The sequence below is a fragment of the Neoarius graeffei genome, chromosome 11, assembly GCF_027579695.1.
Source record: "Neoarius graeffei isolate fNeoGra1 chromosome 11, fNeoGra1.pri, whole genome shotgun sequence".
Lineage (NCBI taxonomy): Eukaryota > Metazoa > Chordata > Actinopteri > Siluriformes > Ariidae > Neoarius > Neoarius graeffei.
This window is the reverse complement of record NC_083579.1, coordinates 17,021,413-17,038,537: the sequence shown is the minus strand read 5'-3', so window position 1 is coordinate 17,038,537 and position 17,125 is coordinate 17,021,413. Positions and strand designations below refer to the sequence as shown.

Sequence of the window (17,125 nt, the reverse complement as noted above, 5' to 3'; positions counted from 1 at the left end):
TTACGAAGCCACTCCTTCGTTGCCCGGGTGGTGTGTTTGAGATCATTGTCATGCTGAAAGACCCAGCCACATTTCATCTTCAATGCCCTTGAATTGGATGGAGGTTTTCACTCAAAATCTCAGGATACATGGCCTCATGCATTCTTTCTTTTACACGGATCAGTCGTCCTGGTCCCTTTGCAGAAAAACAGCCCCAAAGCATGATGTTTCCACCCCCATGCTTCACAGTAGGTATGGTGTTCTTTGGATGCAACTCAGCATTCTTTCTCCTCCAAACACAACAAGTTGAGTTTTTACCAAAAAGTTCTATTTTGGTTTCATCTGACCATATGACATTCTCCCAATCCTCTTCTGGATCATCCAAATGCTCTCTAGCAAACTTCAGACGGGCCTGGACATGTACTAGCTTAAGCAGGGGGACACGTCTGGCACTGCAGGATTTGAGTCCCTGGTGGCGTAGTGTGTTACTGATGGTAGCCTTTGTTACTTTGGTCCCAGCTCTCTGCAGTTCATTCACTAGGTACCCCTGTGTGGTTCTGGGATTTTTGCTCACTGTTCTTGTGATCATTTTGACCCCACGGGGTGAGATCTTGCGTGGAGCCCCAGATCGAGGGAGATTATCAGTGGTCTTGTATGTCTTCCATTTTCTAATAATTGCTCCCACAGTTGATTTCTTCACACCAAGCTGCTTACCTATTGAAGATTCAGTCTTCCCAGCCTGGTGCAGGTCTACAATTTTGTTTCTGGTGTCCTTTGACAGCTGTTTGGTCTTGGCCATAGTGAAGTTTGGAGTGTGAGTGTTTGAGGTTGTGGACAGGTGTCTTTTATACTGATGACGAGTTCAAACAGGTGCCATTAATACAGGTAACGAGTGGAGGACAGAGGAGCCTATTAAAGAAGTTGTGACAGGTCTGTGAGAGCCAGAAATCTTGCTTGTTTGTAGGTGACCAAATACTTATTTTACCGAGGAATTTACCAATTAATTCATTAAAAATCCTACAATGTTATTTCCTGGATTCTTTCCCCCCATTCTGTCTCTCATAGTTGAAGTGTACCTATGATGAAAATTACAGGCCTCTCTCATCTTATTAAGTGGGAGAACTTGCACAATTGGCGGCTGACTAAATACTTTTTTGCCCCACTGTATATGGTGGACTAAAGTTGGCCATTTTTCAGATCCATAAAGAAGCGATGGTAGGACTATAGCATTGTATAAAGTCAGTTTGGTAGACAGAGAGATACCTGTCTTGTTGAAGCACCTAGACCATAGGGTGTTGAAAGCTGCTGCACCACGGGATACTCGTCACTGGATCTCCAAGTCAAGGGTTGCATTGTCTGATAAGTTGTCTCCAAGGTATGTGAAGGTTTGGGCATGCTTCAGCTGAGAACTGTCGATTGTGATGGCGGATGGTTGGTCGCAATTAACATGCATGCCCTCTGTCTTTGCCTTGCTGATCATCAGTCTCCATGTTCTGCAAGAGTTGTTCAGTGAAGTGATGCCTTCCTGCAGGGACTGCGGGGTGGTGTTGGCCAACACAGCATCATCCACATAGAGGAACTCATCTAGCTTTGCGACTGCTGTTGACTTGGCTTTCAGCCTCTGTAGGTTGAAGAGTTTGCCATCGAGCTTGTGCTTGATTTCCACACCAAAATCTGGCATTGATTTGTGGGCATGGCAAAGGACAAATGTGAAGAACAGGATGAACAGTGTAGGAGCCAGGATGCATCCTTGGCGCAGGCCGTTCATCACCTCGAATGGCTCAGTGAGCTCTCCGCTGATCAGGACTCTTGCTTCCATGCCATCATGAAAACTTTGAACGATACTGACTATTTTAAGAGGGATTCCGATCTTCTGCAGAAGTGCCCACATGAGAGGTCTGCTGACCATATTGAATGCCTTTACTAAGTCAACAAAGATTATGTGCAATTCTTGGTGGTGTTCTCTGCACTTTTCCAGAGTTGACGTATGGCAAACATCATGTCACTCATACTGCGAACACCCCTGAAACTACACTGTGCCTCGAGAATGTGCTTCTCGATGCAGGGCCAAACCCTGTTCAGGATGACGTGGGCAAATAATTTGCCGATAACAGAGAGCAGTGTGATCCCTCGGTAGTTATCGCAGCTGAAACAGCATTGCTTCTTGAAAATGATGATGATGTTTTTTAAGTCTTGTGGCACTCTCTCCTCCTTCCAGATGGAGAGAAGGAGGTCATGCAGCTCTGTAAGCAGGGCTGGGCCACCTGCTTTGAGAACTTCTGATGGTACACAATCTGGACCTGGGGCTTTGATGTCAGCCAGGTAGTCAAGGGCTGACTTAACTTCGCCAATGGATGGAGGTGTTTCCAGTTCGCTGAGCAGCTCTTCCTGCAGTATCTCATCGAGGACACTAGGGTTAGCTGTTCCTAGTTGTTCCTAGTTGGTTCAGGAGGTTGCTGAAATGCTGTTTCCAGTGAGCTAAGATATCTTCTTTTTCGGTCAGCGTATTGCCTTGGTCATTGTTGATGGGGCTGATGCCGCTTTGGCGCCATTGGTAAATTAATTTCACCACATGGATAAAGGATCTGGAATCATGCCTTTCAGCATGTTGTTCGATTTCCTGGGCACGGTCATGCCACCACTGAGTTTGAAGGCGGCGCAGCTCTCTTTGGTAGGTGTTCCTGGCTTGCTGATACCGTTGTCTATTTGCTGGGGTGTCACTCCCAAGGACCGCCTGGAAGGCAACTTCTTTTGATGCAGTAACTTCATGATGGTGGGATTGTTAACTTCAAACCAGTCCCAATGGTTACACTTTTGGTAACCAACAGTGTTCTTGGCACTTGTGTAGAGAGTATCATGAAGTTTTTCCCATTGCTGTTCGAGGGCCTGGTCTCCAGTTTGAGTGGTTGACAAATTATGTGAGATGGAGTCTTGTAGCTTCTTAGCCACTGCGGGATCTTTCAAACGGCTGATATTGAGCCTCTTTGGCATGCTGCTCTTCCGCTTTTGCGCTGATATGTGGAAGCACAGTTTCATGCGAGCACACACCATTTTATGGTCTGTCCAGCAGTCAGCACTGCGACGAACTCTTGAATCTATGACGTCACTTTTGTAATGTTGTTTAACAATGATGTAATCAATGAGGTGCCATCTTTTGGATTTTGGGTGCTGCCATGTTCCCTTATGGGTGTCAGCATGGGAGAAAAGTGTGTTGGTAATACACAGGCCAAAACTGGTGCACAGTTCCAGCAACAAGGTACCCCGTTCGTTGGCATCACCAAGACCGTAGTGGCCAGTTACATTTGGCCAAGCTTCTGCATTCTTTCCTACACGGGCGTTAAAGTCACCAAGCAGGAAATCTCTGTCCAGTCTAGGAATTGCTGATAAAACTTCCGACAGTTGATCATAGAACAGAGCTTTTTCTTCAAACAGTCTCTTGTAGGTTGGGGCATAAGTGCTTATGACTGTGGCAGTAATTTTGTCCAATTTAATTCTCATACTCATCACCCTGGAGCTGATTCCCTTCCAGCTTAACACAAGCGGGTGGATGAAATTCTTCAGCACAGTGGCAACTCCTTCAAGCTTAGTTTGGTCAGGTGGTCTTCCTGAGTGAAGGAAGATGTAGTCTCCCTCTGTGAATTCGCCTTCGCCTGGTATTCGGCACTCACTGAGACAAGCAATGTCGATGTTGAGATGCTTTAGCTCAAAGGCAACTAAAGCTGACTGGTGCTCTGGAGCCTGGTGCTTGGATGTTGTTGCATCAGACAGAGTCCAGATGTTCCAACAAGCTAACTTAACTTGTTGTGGGCCCTTGCAAGTAGATCTGGGCTGATCAGGACCACAGGGTCCACAAGGCTTTACCCGAGATCCGTCATGTTTGCTGTTTTGCTGTCCAGATTTATGACACAGGTGTTGGTGATGTAGTTGCTGAATAGGTGTTATTGGGTCTGTAGCAGGTTGAATTACATTGCAAAGGGTTGCTAGCCCCGAGCAGTGCGCAAGCAGGCTGCTCTCTTCCATTTGCGATCCCCAGTGGGTAGATTGTAGAGTGGAATAATAATAATAATTATTATTATTATTATTATTATTAACAAAAAATCTCTACAGAAAAAACAGGGCCTTGCACCTTCAGAATGACTTCCAGAAATGCTTTTAAAAACAGCTCTTCGTGCTAGTGCAGGGACTGATTATACCATGGAGAAGATTCTGTGAAACTCAGTCGGTTCAATTCCCTAGATCAGCAGGAATGGCTTAAGTGCCCTTGAGCAAGGCACCTAACCCACAACTGCTCCCCATGCTGGTCTGAGTATGTTGTACATCACTCTGGATAAGAGTGTCTGCTTAATACCTGTACTGTAATGTAATTTTATATTATTGCCATTAATTAAATAATATGAAACACAAAAATATTACAAAAGAAATGTCACCAGATAAATGGAGGATGATCCGTCTGTTTGTAGCCATGAGCTGTAAATAAATTCCTCAGCTGAATATTTAGTGCATAAAACACTTATGAGGAAAAGGGTGTTGAAAGACTGGGATGATTTTTTCAGCGGATGAAAGCTGAGGATGGAGCTGTGCTCTGCCCCATCCCCATTTTATGTGACATTCATTTATCAGCCAAGAGTGTTTGGCAAGCCCTTTGCCTACAAGAGCTGTCCCAGTGACCACTAACCTTGGTATGTCCTGACACTTGTGATGAGTGTCTGCAGAACACAGTAGGCAAGCTGGCTGCTATGTCAAGTCTTTATTGTGTACTGCCAGGGACGGGGACAGTCAGGATAATCAAACAAAGAACCCTGAAGACTGTATACCTCATCAGTGGAGAAGGAAAATGAGACCCTCCTCCCATTTAATCCCCATATAATCATGCCATAGAAAAAAACAGGAGAGGAACACAGAAATTATTCTGCAAACTGTCAACGAGAATATAAATATAGTCATAAAAAAGTGTAGTGTAATTTAAACCATTGAAACAAGCAACTAAGTTGCTCATAAAACTACAACCTTTTCTGGTTCTAATAGTACCAATTAGGACCATGTAGACGCTTTCTATTTTGTGTTACAATGTTAAGTATAGGGGTGTGTGTGTGTGGGGGGGGGGGGGGGGGGCAGTGCGCAATTACCGTTATTTATTTTTTACTAAAATCACCGTATCTGCATTAAAAGATTTTTTTTTTCAAAATCCCAAAACCTGTGATCTTCTTCCGGAATCCCTTTACAGACAGCTGATTTTAAGGTGAATTGAAACTGTTTGAAATTTTAAGGTAAAGTCTCTACAATAATCACATCACTCCCTGTTACAGATGGGAATTAAATAAATGCAATAAAAAAAAATTTTTAGATTGTAGGTATTATATTTAAAACTGTATGGATGTGCCAGAAGCCAAACCATGCATGCAGGGCATTCTCAGTCAAAAGGGATTAATGATCCAAAAGTGGAGTCTGGTCCATTAACACAAGAACTTATTGCCATGTTTGTGTACAGCAAACAAGCAAGTTATTAAAACCAAGAAGTACACTCAAAAGAAGTGGCTATAGAAACCCCTCAATTGGATAGATCCTTACATGCTAACAAAGAAGGATTTTTCCTATGAAAAAAAATTACTAGCTAAATTTGACATTAATAGAATAAATATTGATTATATTGTAGCCGTAACTAAATACAAAGACAATAGTTATACATACGATTAACTAAATTAATGTGAAGATAATTAACAAATAATCAACATATATTAAGTTTTTTTTTAAAGATTGTATATATTTATAGTCTTTTGTATTTGTAATTATTTGTATCTGTATATGCACGACCCCACCAGCTCTGCTGATCAACTTATCGTGTTTAAATAAACTTATTTATTCATTCATTATGAGTTGAAAAATTATCCATCTGTTGAGTTCCCCAATATCTCAGACTACCTGGTGCTGCAGACATCATTCTACACAGACAAACAGATGAAAACCTGGAAGAGCATGGAGGCATACAACTTTTTATATGTGGTTGTGATCTGGGGATCAGAACACTACAAGATAAATCCTGGATCATTTTTGTCTGGGTAAATAGGAGTTTCTGGACTTTTTGTCTGCGTCTTTGCGATGGTCGGTAGGACGCTACAAGTTTTGGTATCGGATGTAAACAAACGACAGCTGCTCGATTCCCAGTCCTCCCTGCTCTTCTCTTCCAGCAGGAATCACAGATCCATATGATTTACCCACAAACATATTTATTTATAGTGTAAATATGTTTTAAATACGTGTAAATGTGTGTGCGCGTGCGCGTGCGGTTAAATGTAGAGGAGGAATGTGACAAAATAAAGGCTTGTTCATCTTAATTTACCCACAAATGTATTTATTCCACTTGAAAAGTGTTTGGCAAACCAGCTACCGGATTTGGGACACTACAACATCCTGAACTATTTAGCATTTGACTTCAAACTTGAAAAAAATTTGCGGCCCACTAGATGGTGCCAATGGGCCACGGGCCAGTGGTTGAGAAACACTGTCTTAATGCCAGTTTTTTCGTGGCATTTCTGGCTTCGTCTGCATTGCAAAGTGCGGCATGTTTTTAATGATTTTTTTTTTATTCCACAACAAAACTAAAACCAAAGTATACTTCCAGGAATACATTCATGTAATGGCGGACTCAAAAAGCCAAAGTTTACCAACTAAAAAGAACATGTTCCCGGTCTCATATTAAAACACAATTTAGAAAGTAAGCTATTTAACATGTCTAGTTTTATAAGGTATAATTTCTAGGGGTGATGTCATTTTCATAAGACTAGCACTTTAAATCAGAAATTAACAAAGGAGACACAGCTGAAACTTTCTGACCAACTTTACCAATATTAGAAGAAATTCAGAAAAATATAGAGATAAGTTAGTCATCAATATTTCAAATCTGATAAACCTCAATGTAGATTTGTGATTATGCTAAATAGTAAAAAGATCCCAATTAGCATCTATAAATGTTAATAAATATTGCAGTGAATGTTCTACTGCGATTTCATGTGTATATACAGTGCCTTGCTTTCATGTGGGGTGACCATCCCCCATCAAGCGCGTCCCCAGGTGGTGGATTGGGGAATGGCCATACAATAGTATGGCTAGCTGCGAATAGTACCATCCCCTCAGGTTTGGCAAATAAGCAGTCGTGAACCAACTGGCGGTACTACCATCAGAGCAGGTGGATAAGATGTTGGCACCATCTGAACCGCTTAAATGCCTATATTGCTCAATGACGGTTTTACCTGGAGAGTTGGAGCCACCACAAAAGCTCCACTCAGCCTGCTGTACATCACAGCATAGGCAGACTTTGACAGACCGAAGTTCTGGCATGAGGTTACAGCATGCAGGTCGGCTGGTCGTCTTGGGATCTCTCATGCCACCAGCTAGTAGGCCTGTGTGTGAAGATGGTGAGACCGGTGGATTCATGCAGCCCCCTTCTCACCCAGATCTAGTCGGTGCACAGGTTTTTTGCTACATGCAATCTAGTGTGAACACCTTGCAACAGACCACTCTCTTTGGCACTCTATCATACATCAAGGTGTCTTGCACTTTGAAGAGGAAAGGACCATTGCCAGAACTCTGAGACAAAGTGCAAGACATGCCAGATTACAAAGAACACCTTTAGGCCCTGGTGATGGCATACCCTGCCCCACGTGTGGCAAAATATGCACGTCTGAATTTGGACTTCAGAGCCGTCAGAGGTCTCACCAACCCGACACTGACACAAGTAGCAAATGTCATCGTCAAACACAACGGAGCACCATAAGCAAGCAAGTAAACAGTGCCTTGCAAAAGTATTCATCCCCCTTGGTGTTTGTCCTGTTTTGTTGCATTACAAGCTGGAATTAAAATGGATTTTGGGGGGTTAGCACCATTTGATTTACACAACATACCTACCACTTTAAAGGTGCACATTGTTTTTTTTTATTGTGACACAAACAATAATTAAGATGAATAAACAGAAATCTGGAGTGTGCATAAGTACTACCTCATTCTGCGGACTGTAACCTTGCTAGACTACCTACAAACAGATCTGCATACAATTTGACTTAAATCTGTCCAAGAGGCAAGTGCACGAGTTTTTACACATTCCTGGCAGCACAAGCACTCGTTAGCACGCTTAGCATGCTCTCAACTCATTCATGAAAAACTTCATCAAGAAGTCACCAGGCTAGCCTACCATAATTACCGTAGTAGACAGTCCAACCACCGCAGCAATGCAGAAAGAGGATAAACAAGCACTGCTTCACGCAGCTCGTGTGCTCAGAACATTTTGAAGAAAATTGTTTCACTCAAACAACTCGGATGCACCGGCATTAGGAATACTATAAAAGCCAGCGCTGAATCCAGATGTGGTTCCCACAATCTTCGGCCAAAAAGCAGGCAAGACAAACGAGACAACATGGTCAGTAGTCCGCAAAAGAAAACTTCAAAGGGTAAGAAAACACTTTTTATGGCTTCCCTAACTTTTTTATTAAGCGTGATATGTTATTTTGAGTTCATTCATTCATTCATTATCTCTAGCTGCTTTATCCTTCTACAGGGTCGCAGGCAAGCTGGAGCCTATCCCAGCTGACTACGGGCGAAAGGCGGGGTACACCCTGGACAAGTCGCCAGGTCATCACAGGGCTGACACATAGACACAGACAACCATTCACACTCACATTCACACCTACGGTCAATTTAGAGTCACCAGTTAACCTAACCTGCATGTCTTTGGACTGTGGGGGAAACCGGAGCACCCGGAGGAAACCCACGCGGACACAGGGAGAACATGCAAACTCCGCACAGAAAGGCCCTCGCCGGCCCCGGGGCTCGAACCCAGGACCTTCTTGCTGTGAGGCGACAGCGCTAACCACTACACCACCGTGCCGCCCTATTTTGAGTTTCTTTGGGCAAAAATGTAATAACTGCTAATGCAGCTGAGCGGCTTGATGTTTGTTGGGCGTCTTGCTTTGATTTAGTGTTGTCAGAAAAGCCTCGGTAATGACTAACTAAAACAACTATAAATATTGTTCACTTGTTTGTAACTAATTGATATGGTAATGCTTGTTTATCATGATCATCATTGTTATTCGTGTCATTGTCCGAAATACTTGAGGAAATCAGTGAAGAAATGTCACTGGCGCTATGGTCCATTTTGTCGAATATGGCCATGTATTGTAAGTGATGTCACACTTTACGGAAACCATTCGGAGTTCTTTTAGGTATACAGGAATTTGTTTGTGGAATAGCCGACCTCGATCAGTGCAATCTAGTCAAATACGTGATCATTTTAACCCTTTGATGCAAAACATGGGTCAAAAGTGACCCGGCTGAGTTTTTATCTTCTATATCTTTGCAATAAATTAATTCCATCATTCAGTATTCAAGGTATTCCTCAATTAACTTGTTTTTGATCATCATAATCCTTATTTTATTTTTTCCTTTCTTACTTTTTGAATAAAAACCCTTTTTGTATCACTACCCTTCTAATGCACAACATGGGTCAAAAACAACCTGCATTCATTTTCCAGGTTATTTTATGTATGGCTGAGTGTTTCTATGATATACTTTTGAAATAAATTCATTTTGTCATTTACTTTTCCAAATAGGGCGGCACGGTGGTGTAGTGGTTAGCACTGTCGCCTCACAGCAAGAAGGTCCGGGTTCGAGCCCCGTGGCCGGCGAGGGCCTTTCTGTGCGGAGTTTGCATGTTCTCCCCGTGTCCGCGTGGGTTTCCTCCGGGTGCTCCGGTTTCCCCCACAGTCCAAAGACATGCAGGTTAGGTTAACTGGTGACTCTAAATTGACCGTAGGTGTGAATGTGAGTGTGAATGGTTGTCTGTGTCTATGTGTCAGCCCTGTGATGACCTGGTGACTTGTCCAGGGTGTACCCCGCCTTTCGCCCGTAGTCAGCTGGGATAGGCTCCAGCTTGCCTGCGACCCTGTAGAACAGGATAAAGCGGCTACAGATAATGAGATGAGATGAGATGAGACATTTCCAAATATGCAGTAAATATATTGTTTTTGTTTAGCACAAATCATCATTTTTATTTTTCCTTTCTTAAGTTATGAACAAGCACAGCTTTTGTAATTCTACATCAAGTTTACACACATGGGTCAGAAACGACCCACATGCATTTACTACAGCGTTTGGTGGGAACTGTGAATTGTGCTTGTGTCAGACATTTCACAGCTCAGCACAGCGCCCTTTGCCCATCTAATACATGTAAGTAATGTTTTTCAATTGTTCTAACATTACCTTAGAAAAAAATTGATTATGTTTAGGTTACCTTGAGAGTGAGTAGATTACTTGTCAGAAAGTTACAAGTAATTACTATTAGCTACCTAGCTGTTGACATATTCTACTTTAGTTAGCTAATTTTATTGTAGTTGGCTTAGCTAACTACATAGTTAATAAATAAATAACTGGCCCCATTCACTGCTAAAGTAATTACTTGAAACAAATTATTATTATAGTATTAAGACATTTAATTTTAAATCACACTTGGATGACCCATGTGTAGTAATATAAAAAGTATTTTTGTTCATAAAGTAGGAAAGAAAAAATTAAATTAATGATTTGTGGTAATTAAAAACAAGATATTTAAAGAATACTTGGAATATTCAATCATAAAATAAATTGATTTCAAAAGATAGAGCAAAGAAAAACTCAGTCAGCATGAAATAACCTGGAAAATGAATGCGGGTCATTTTTGACCCATTTTGTGCATTAGAAGGGGCATGCATATGTTTTGCATCAAAGGGTTAAGAAACAGGTGAAACAGTTTTTATGGAGTAAATTCCAAACCCAGTTTTATGATGTTTATATAACAAATTTTTAATAATTTTGGTGCCATTTCTGTAATCTAGTTGTACTCTGTGATAATTACAGTTAGCATATTTTTTGTTTATGACTCATCATTGTTTATACAATTTTGTCTATTTATTATTGTCTCTTATTGTTTCCTGCTGTCATCAAGAGCACATTGGAAATAAGTGTATTTTATACTTTGTGTTGTCCTCGGTGCTATTTATACTGAATCTTTTTACATGTATGAAATTTACCAAATAAATCCATACCATACCAGTAACTCAGGTGTTTCTGGCAATATTTCTGCCTTTTTTCATACAAGTGCATATTCCTGTAATGTTCACATGAATCTTGTATAGTAAAGCAGTGTTTGTTTACCCCCTTTCTGGCTTGCCGCGGGGGTTGGACTGCATACTACAGTAGTTACGGTAGGCTAGCCTAGGGACGTCTTGATGAGAAAGTTTTTCATGAATGAGTGGAGAGCAGGCGGCATGGTGGTGTAGTGGTTAGCGCTGTCACCTCACAGCAAGGTCTGGGTTCGAGCCCTGTGGCCGGCGAGGGCCTTTCTGTGCAGAGTTTGCATGTTGTCCGCGTGGGTTTCCTCCAGGTGCTCCGGTTTCCCCCATAGTCCAAAGATATGCAGGTTAGGTTAACTGGTGACTCTAAATTGACTATGAGTGTGAATGATTGTCTGTGTCTATGTGTCAGCCCTGTGATGACCTGGTGACTTGTCCAGGGTGTACCCCGCCTTTCGCCCGGAGTCAGCTGGGATAGGCTTCAGCTTGCCTGTGACCCTGTAGAACAGGATAAAGCAGCTAGAGATAATGAGATGAGATGAGTGGAAAGCATGCTAAGTATGCTAATGAATAGTATAACACATAGTTTCAGCCTTGTTTTACTGGTAAAAAGTTCAGGTTTGTCCATAAGTCAGGGTTGCCGCTCATTAATACACTATTTCAGATATATAGTGAAAAAAATCAACATTGTCACCTTAGTAGACCTTTCGCTTTGCCCCTTCAGTACTGAAGTATACACTCAGCCTTGTGCCCAAATGACGTCACACATTGCCCTTCCAACAGGCAACATGGCAGCCTCCTGGTGGCATTAGAGCAGCTATACAAAAATGCTCATAACTTTCTTATAAATGGTCAAACATGCCTGAAACTTTTCTTACGGGCTCTCAATATTACAAGCTACCAACCCATGCATGTATTTACTTTGCATTTTTTATTTTTTTAAGTATGTGGCTTAGCCACCAGAGGCAGTGTTTAACCTGGACATCCTCTGGTGTGCGTGTGCACCATATCAAAACCTCCCACAAAGCCAGATAGTCAGATAGTGGGTGATGTGAGAAAACTGTGCTAAGGGAGACCACACTTGCCAGTGGAATAAGAGGTGAGAGGTGTACTGAACAACAGAACAGTTAGTAGCTAATTTGTTGACAGTGCACAAATGATGACAATAAGGTTAGAAAGCTAACAGTGGAACCCAGCGTAGTTTGTAGCGATTCAAAAAAGCATATAAGAACACACAAGCCACAGTATGAAGAGATAATGATAGGAGATAAGGAGATGATTGGAGTCTCTTGCCTGATTTGGATTATAAGTTATACATGTAGCTCTAATTGAACAACTTGATTTGACTGAGTATCCTGTATCCTATTTTTGAAACAAGCTGTTTCAAAAATAGCTCGATAGTTCCAAAATACAACATGGTATGAGTAAAGTAAAAGGAACTAAAGTAACATTGTGCTGGTTACTTATAGTAAGTACTAACAGGTGAAACCGTAGCAATAATTTCACTCAGTATTTACTTGACTCTGGTTGACTGGTTCACTCCGGTGCTGTTACTGTAGATTGGTATTCGTTAACAAATTGAAAAATTTGCATTTTTCCAAACAGGATCTTTCAGCTTAGCTACATAAAGCATGAGCCCAGGGAGAGTTACATATGAACTCGATTTATGTCATGAAATATGCTGGACAATTTTATATAATATAACAAAGGATAATCAATATGCCGATTATTATACGATAACAGAGCACTAACTGAATATCCTAAACCACAAAACATGCATCAAAAGCTAAGTTAATGGTAAAGAAGTCTTAGTTGTTTTGGTATATTTTGAAAGGCGTCCCTACAGTTGCATCAATCACTGACAATGCGGCAATGTAAATTGAGACTTAGATGTTGAAATTTCAAATGGACAAGAGCTATGAGCACTGTAATTAAAAGCCAGTCATTAACTCACACATGCACACACTTAACAAGAGATAAGAAGCTGCATTAGTGATTTACAGTCAGGTTCATAAATATTTGTACAATGACAGCATTATTGCTATTAGTTGTTTGTTGCAGGATACTCAGTCAAATCAAGTGAAAGGTGTAGGAATTAAAAAAACTTTTCATCTGTCAAACCTATCATCACCCACCATCACCACCCTTTAAAGGACCAAAGGTATTTGGACAAGCTAACAAACAGAAAGTAAATTGTTGTTTTTAATACTCGGTTGGAATTCCTTTTCAGTCAATGACTGCCTGAAGTCTGGAAACCATAGACTTCACCAGATGCTGGATTTTTTCCATAATGATGCTCTGCCAGGGCTTTACTCTAGCTGTCTTCAGTTGCTGCTTGTTCCTGGAGTGTTCTGGGTTCAGGTTTGCTCTAAGAATATGACATTCATGCTCAATTGGATTCAGGTCAGGTGATTAATTTGGCCATTGCAGAACATTCCATTACTTTGACTTGGGTTGATTTTGAAGTACACTCCGGGTCACCATCCTTCTGAAATGTAATGCACCATCCAGTGAGTTTTGATGCCTTTGGCTGAACCTGAACTGATAATATATCCCTATACACTTCAGAATTCATCCTGCTGCTTTATTCAGCAGTCACATCATCAATAAATACAACAGCAGTCGTACACGCCCAACGCCATAAGATGCTTCAGTCCATGAGCAGTTCCTTCCCTTTTCCATATACTTCTCTTATCATTATTCTTCTACAAGTACAGTTTTATCTGTCCATAAGATGTTGCTCTATAACTGTATGGTTTTCTGGCAAGCTTTAATTTTGTTTTCCTGTTTTTGAGACTTACCAATGGTTTACATTTTGTGGTAAACCCTCTGTGTTTAGTCGGGTGAAGTCTTCTCTTACCTAATGACTTTGACACAGATACGACTGCCTCCTGGAATGGTGTTCTTATTCTGGCTGACTACTATGAAGGAGTTTTTCTTCTTTTGGCATTTCTGAGCACCCAACAAGAACAGGAAGGCTGAAGCCCTTTCAAAAGTACATGAGAGACAACCCACTAAGATGGAAGAAGACATCTTACAGAATGTTGCATTTTAGCTCTTATCATCTGGGACTTCGACAAGGAGATTCAATGGGCACAAGAGAGATCCTACATTTAAGAAGAAGAAGAAGCCTTTATTTGTCACATGTACACTGAAGCACAGTGAATTTTGTCCTCTGCATTTAATCCATCTGAACCTGTGAACACACGCACGCACACACACATACCCAGAGCAGGGGGCAGCTATGCTACAGCACTTGGGGAGCAGCTGGGAGTTAGGTGCCTTGCTCAAGGGCACTTCAGCCCAAGGCCACCGTATGTTAACCTAACTGCATGTCTTTGGACTGTGGGGGAAACCAGAGGAAGCCCACGCAAAGAGGGGAGAACATGCAAACTCCACACAGAAAGGCTTCCGTTGGCCACTGGGCTCGAAACCAGAACCTTCTTGCTGTGAGGCGACAGTGCTAACCACTATACACCACTGTGCTGCCCAGATTTAACATCTGTCAAAATGATAAAGTGTATGTTCCAATATATGTGCAAAAATAGGTTCCCAGTATGGGCTTATTTCCACTGTATATAAACAGCAAATTTAAACCCAGTTATTTGTGAGGTTTTGTAATTTCATTTCAATTTGCAATTCTGACTTTTTCTGTTTATCTTCTTGTTTTTGACCTTTTACTTCCTCCTATTTCTGTTTGCTCAATTGTTTGACCTTTTTCTTGTTATTTGACTAAAATGTTCCTCACTACTACATCTGACTGCATCTGCTTTCTTGACAAATCTCCAATGGTGGTCTTGGAACATGTTACCCCTTTGTTATTTCCTACTATTATGTATATTTTTCTTATGTCTCTTGGTGGTACTGTTGTGTTTGGTTCTAAAATAATCTGTCATCTATTAAAGGAACTAAAAAGCAAAGAGTAAGTTAGTGATTTTTTTTACATCTAGGCTAAAAACATTGAACCTTCACACACTTCATGACACCATACATGTCCTTTGTTAAGTTAATTAGGGTATCTACTCTTTAATCCTATAAAAGTTAATTTCCAAATAATAGCTAAGAGAAATTTATTTTGGCTTTTATTTTCAAAATCAGATTTTCAGTGGATCAGAAAAGTTTACATACGCTTTGCTAGGCACAAGCTTCTCACAAAACTCTGCCTGAAATTTTCCCATTTCTCTTTACAAAATCAGTGTAATTCATCTTGGTTTTGGGCCTCTTTACTCAGTTCAGTCCATCATTCTACACATAAACCAACAATCTGTGGTGAAATTAACTCAACACATGTTCTGTCATATTGTGACCCAGCACTGGATTTCAGAAAACCACACTGGAGTACATTTAACTCTAAATGATTTCAAATGCATGCAATCATTTTTTGGCAGAGCAGGTCTACTTTGGACTCGGGACTTGGTTGCCCCTCCTGCCTTATTTGGTATATTCATTCATTCATTCATTCATTCATTATCTGTAGCCGTTTATCCTGTTCTACAGGGTTGCAGGCAAGCTGGAGTCTATCCCAACTGACTATGGGCGAGAGGCGGGGCACACCCTGGACAAGTCGCCAGGTTATCGCAAGGCTGACACAGAGACAAACAACCATTCACACTCACATTCACATCTACGGTCAATTTAGAGCCACCAATTAACCTAACCTGCATGTCTTTGGACTGTGGGGGAAACTGGAGCACCCAGAGGAAACCCACACAGACACGGGGAGAACATGCAAACTCCACACAGAAAGGCCCTCGCCGGCCGCTGGGCTCAAACCCAGGACCTTCTTGCTGTGAGGCGACAGTGCTAACCACTACACCACCGTGCTCTCCTTATTTGGGATATTATCCAGCTCTATTTTATTTTGCTTTGGCGACTTGGGGCATGCAATTGAAACTTAATATGTTTATTAATGTCATTGTCTCCTTGTGTATCAGCAGGTTCCGGAACGATTTCTGGAAGTGGCGCAGATCACATTACAGGAGTTTTTCAGTGCTATTGTGGCAGGCAAAGATGTTGATCCTTCCTGGAAGAAGGCCATATACAAGGTCATCTGCAAGCTGGACAGTGAGGTCCCAGAAATTTTTAAATCTCCCAGTTGTCTGCAGGAGCTTCTGCATGAGTAATAACTGCTATTGACTAGTACTTAACGACTTCACTCTCCCCCAAATCTGTATGAAAAGTAAGGTAGCATTTTTACATTTATAAAATTCCAGCTAATTTGTTGGCTGTTTGTGCTTCTTTGTCTAAAAAAAAAATAAATAAAAAATAAAAGTCTGATAGTTTTGACTGCATTAATCTTATTCAACTCCTTGCTTCTATCTGTATAAAGGGTGTTGCTATATTTACCACATGATGGTAACTAATAGATGGTACCCAAGAAATCCCTCCGTTTTTTTGGGCATTTTGTGAATGGTTTGCTTCATGCCAGGATGTTTGCAATGTGTGATTACATTTTGAGCTGTATAGATGTGATTATTATTTATGAATAATATAATAATTATTATTAATGTTATTAATGCTTGCAAAAACACTTGTGGTATTCTTGTTTCTGTTAGCATTGCTGAATAAATTATTCTTTGAATAAAAAAGAAGAGAGTACATTTTTAGGTCTATTATTCAGCACTGGGCTGGCTAAAATGCTACTGTGTTTACTTTTACAGCATTGGTACTAAACAAGGAGACCTTCTCATTTACTGTTTTTGTTGTTGTTGTTGTTTGGTTTGGGTTTTGGTTTTTTTTTTCCACAGAACTAAGCAACACAACCATTTGATACCAGCATCAGCCCAGTTGGGTACTTTTTCACTGAGACTCTTTTAGCAACTAAAGACATTTATCCCATTTACTCATGCAAACATGTATAATATATGTAAAATTGCATACACTCACTGGCCACTTTATTAGGAACACCCATCCACCTGCTGTTTTATGCAGTTATCTAATCAGCCAATCTCTTGACAGCAGCACAATGCATCAAATCATGCAGATACAAATCAAGAGATTCAGTTAATGTTCACTTTAAACATCAGAATGGGAAAAATTGTGATCTCAAA

At 41.0% G+C, this 17,125-nt stretch overlaps 1 protein-coding gene across 4 annotated transcripts in view; it reads left to right on the top strand.

The window, feature by feature from the left end:
• Nucleotides 1–16,603, top strand: part of prox1a (prospero homeobox 1a) — a 68,802-nt gene extending 52,199 nt beyond the window's left edge. The window contains exon 5 of one of the 4 annotated variants that reach the window (XM_060933534.1): nt 16,013–16,603. In XM_060933534.1, the coding sequence (XP_060789517.1) occupies nt 16,013–16,198 (186 nt within the window). In that variant the 3' untranslated portion in view covers nt 16,199–16,603. Of the gene's footprint in view, nt 1–16,009 lie in introns of all 4 variants that reach the window. The other 3 variants (XM_060933533.1, XM_060933535.1, XM_060933536.1) reach the window with 3 other exon arrangements.
• Nucleotides 16,604–17,125: the final 522 nt, after the last annotated feature.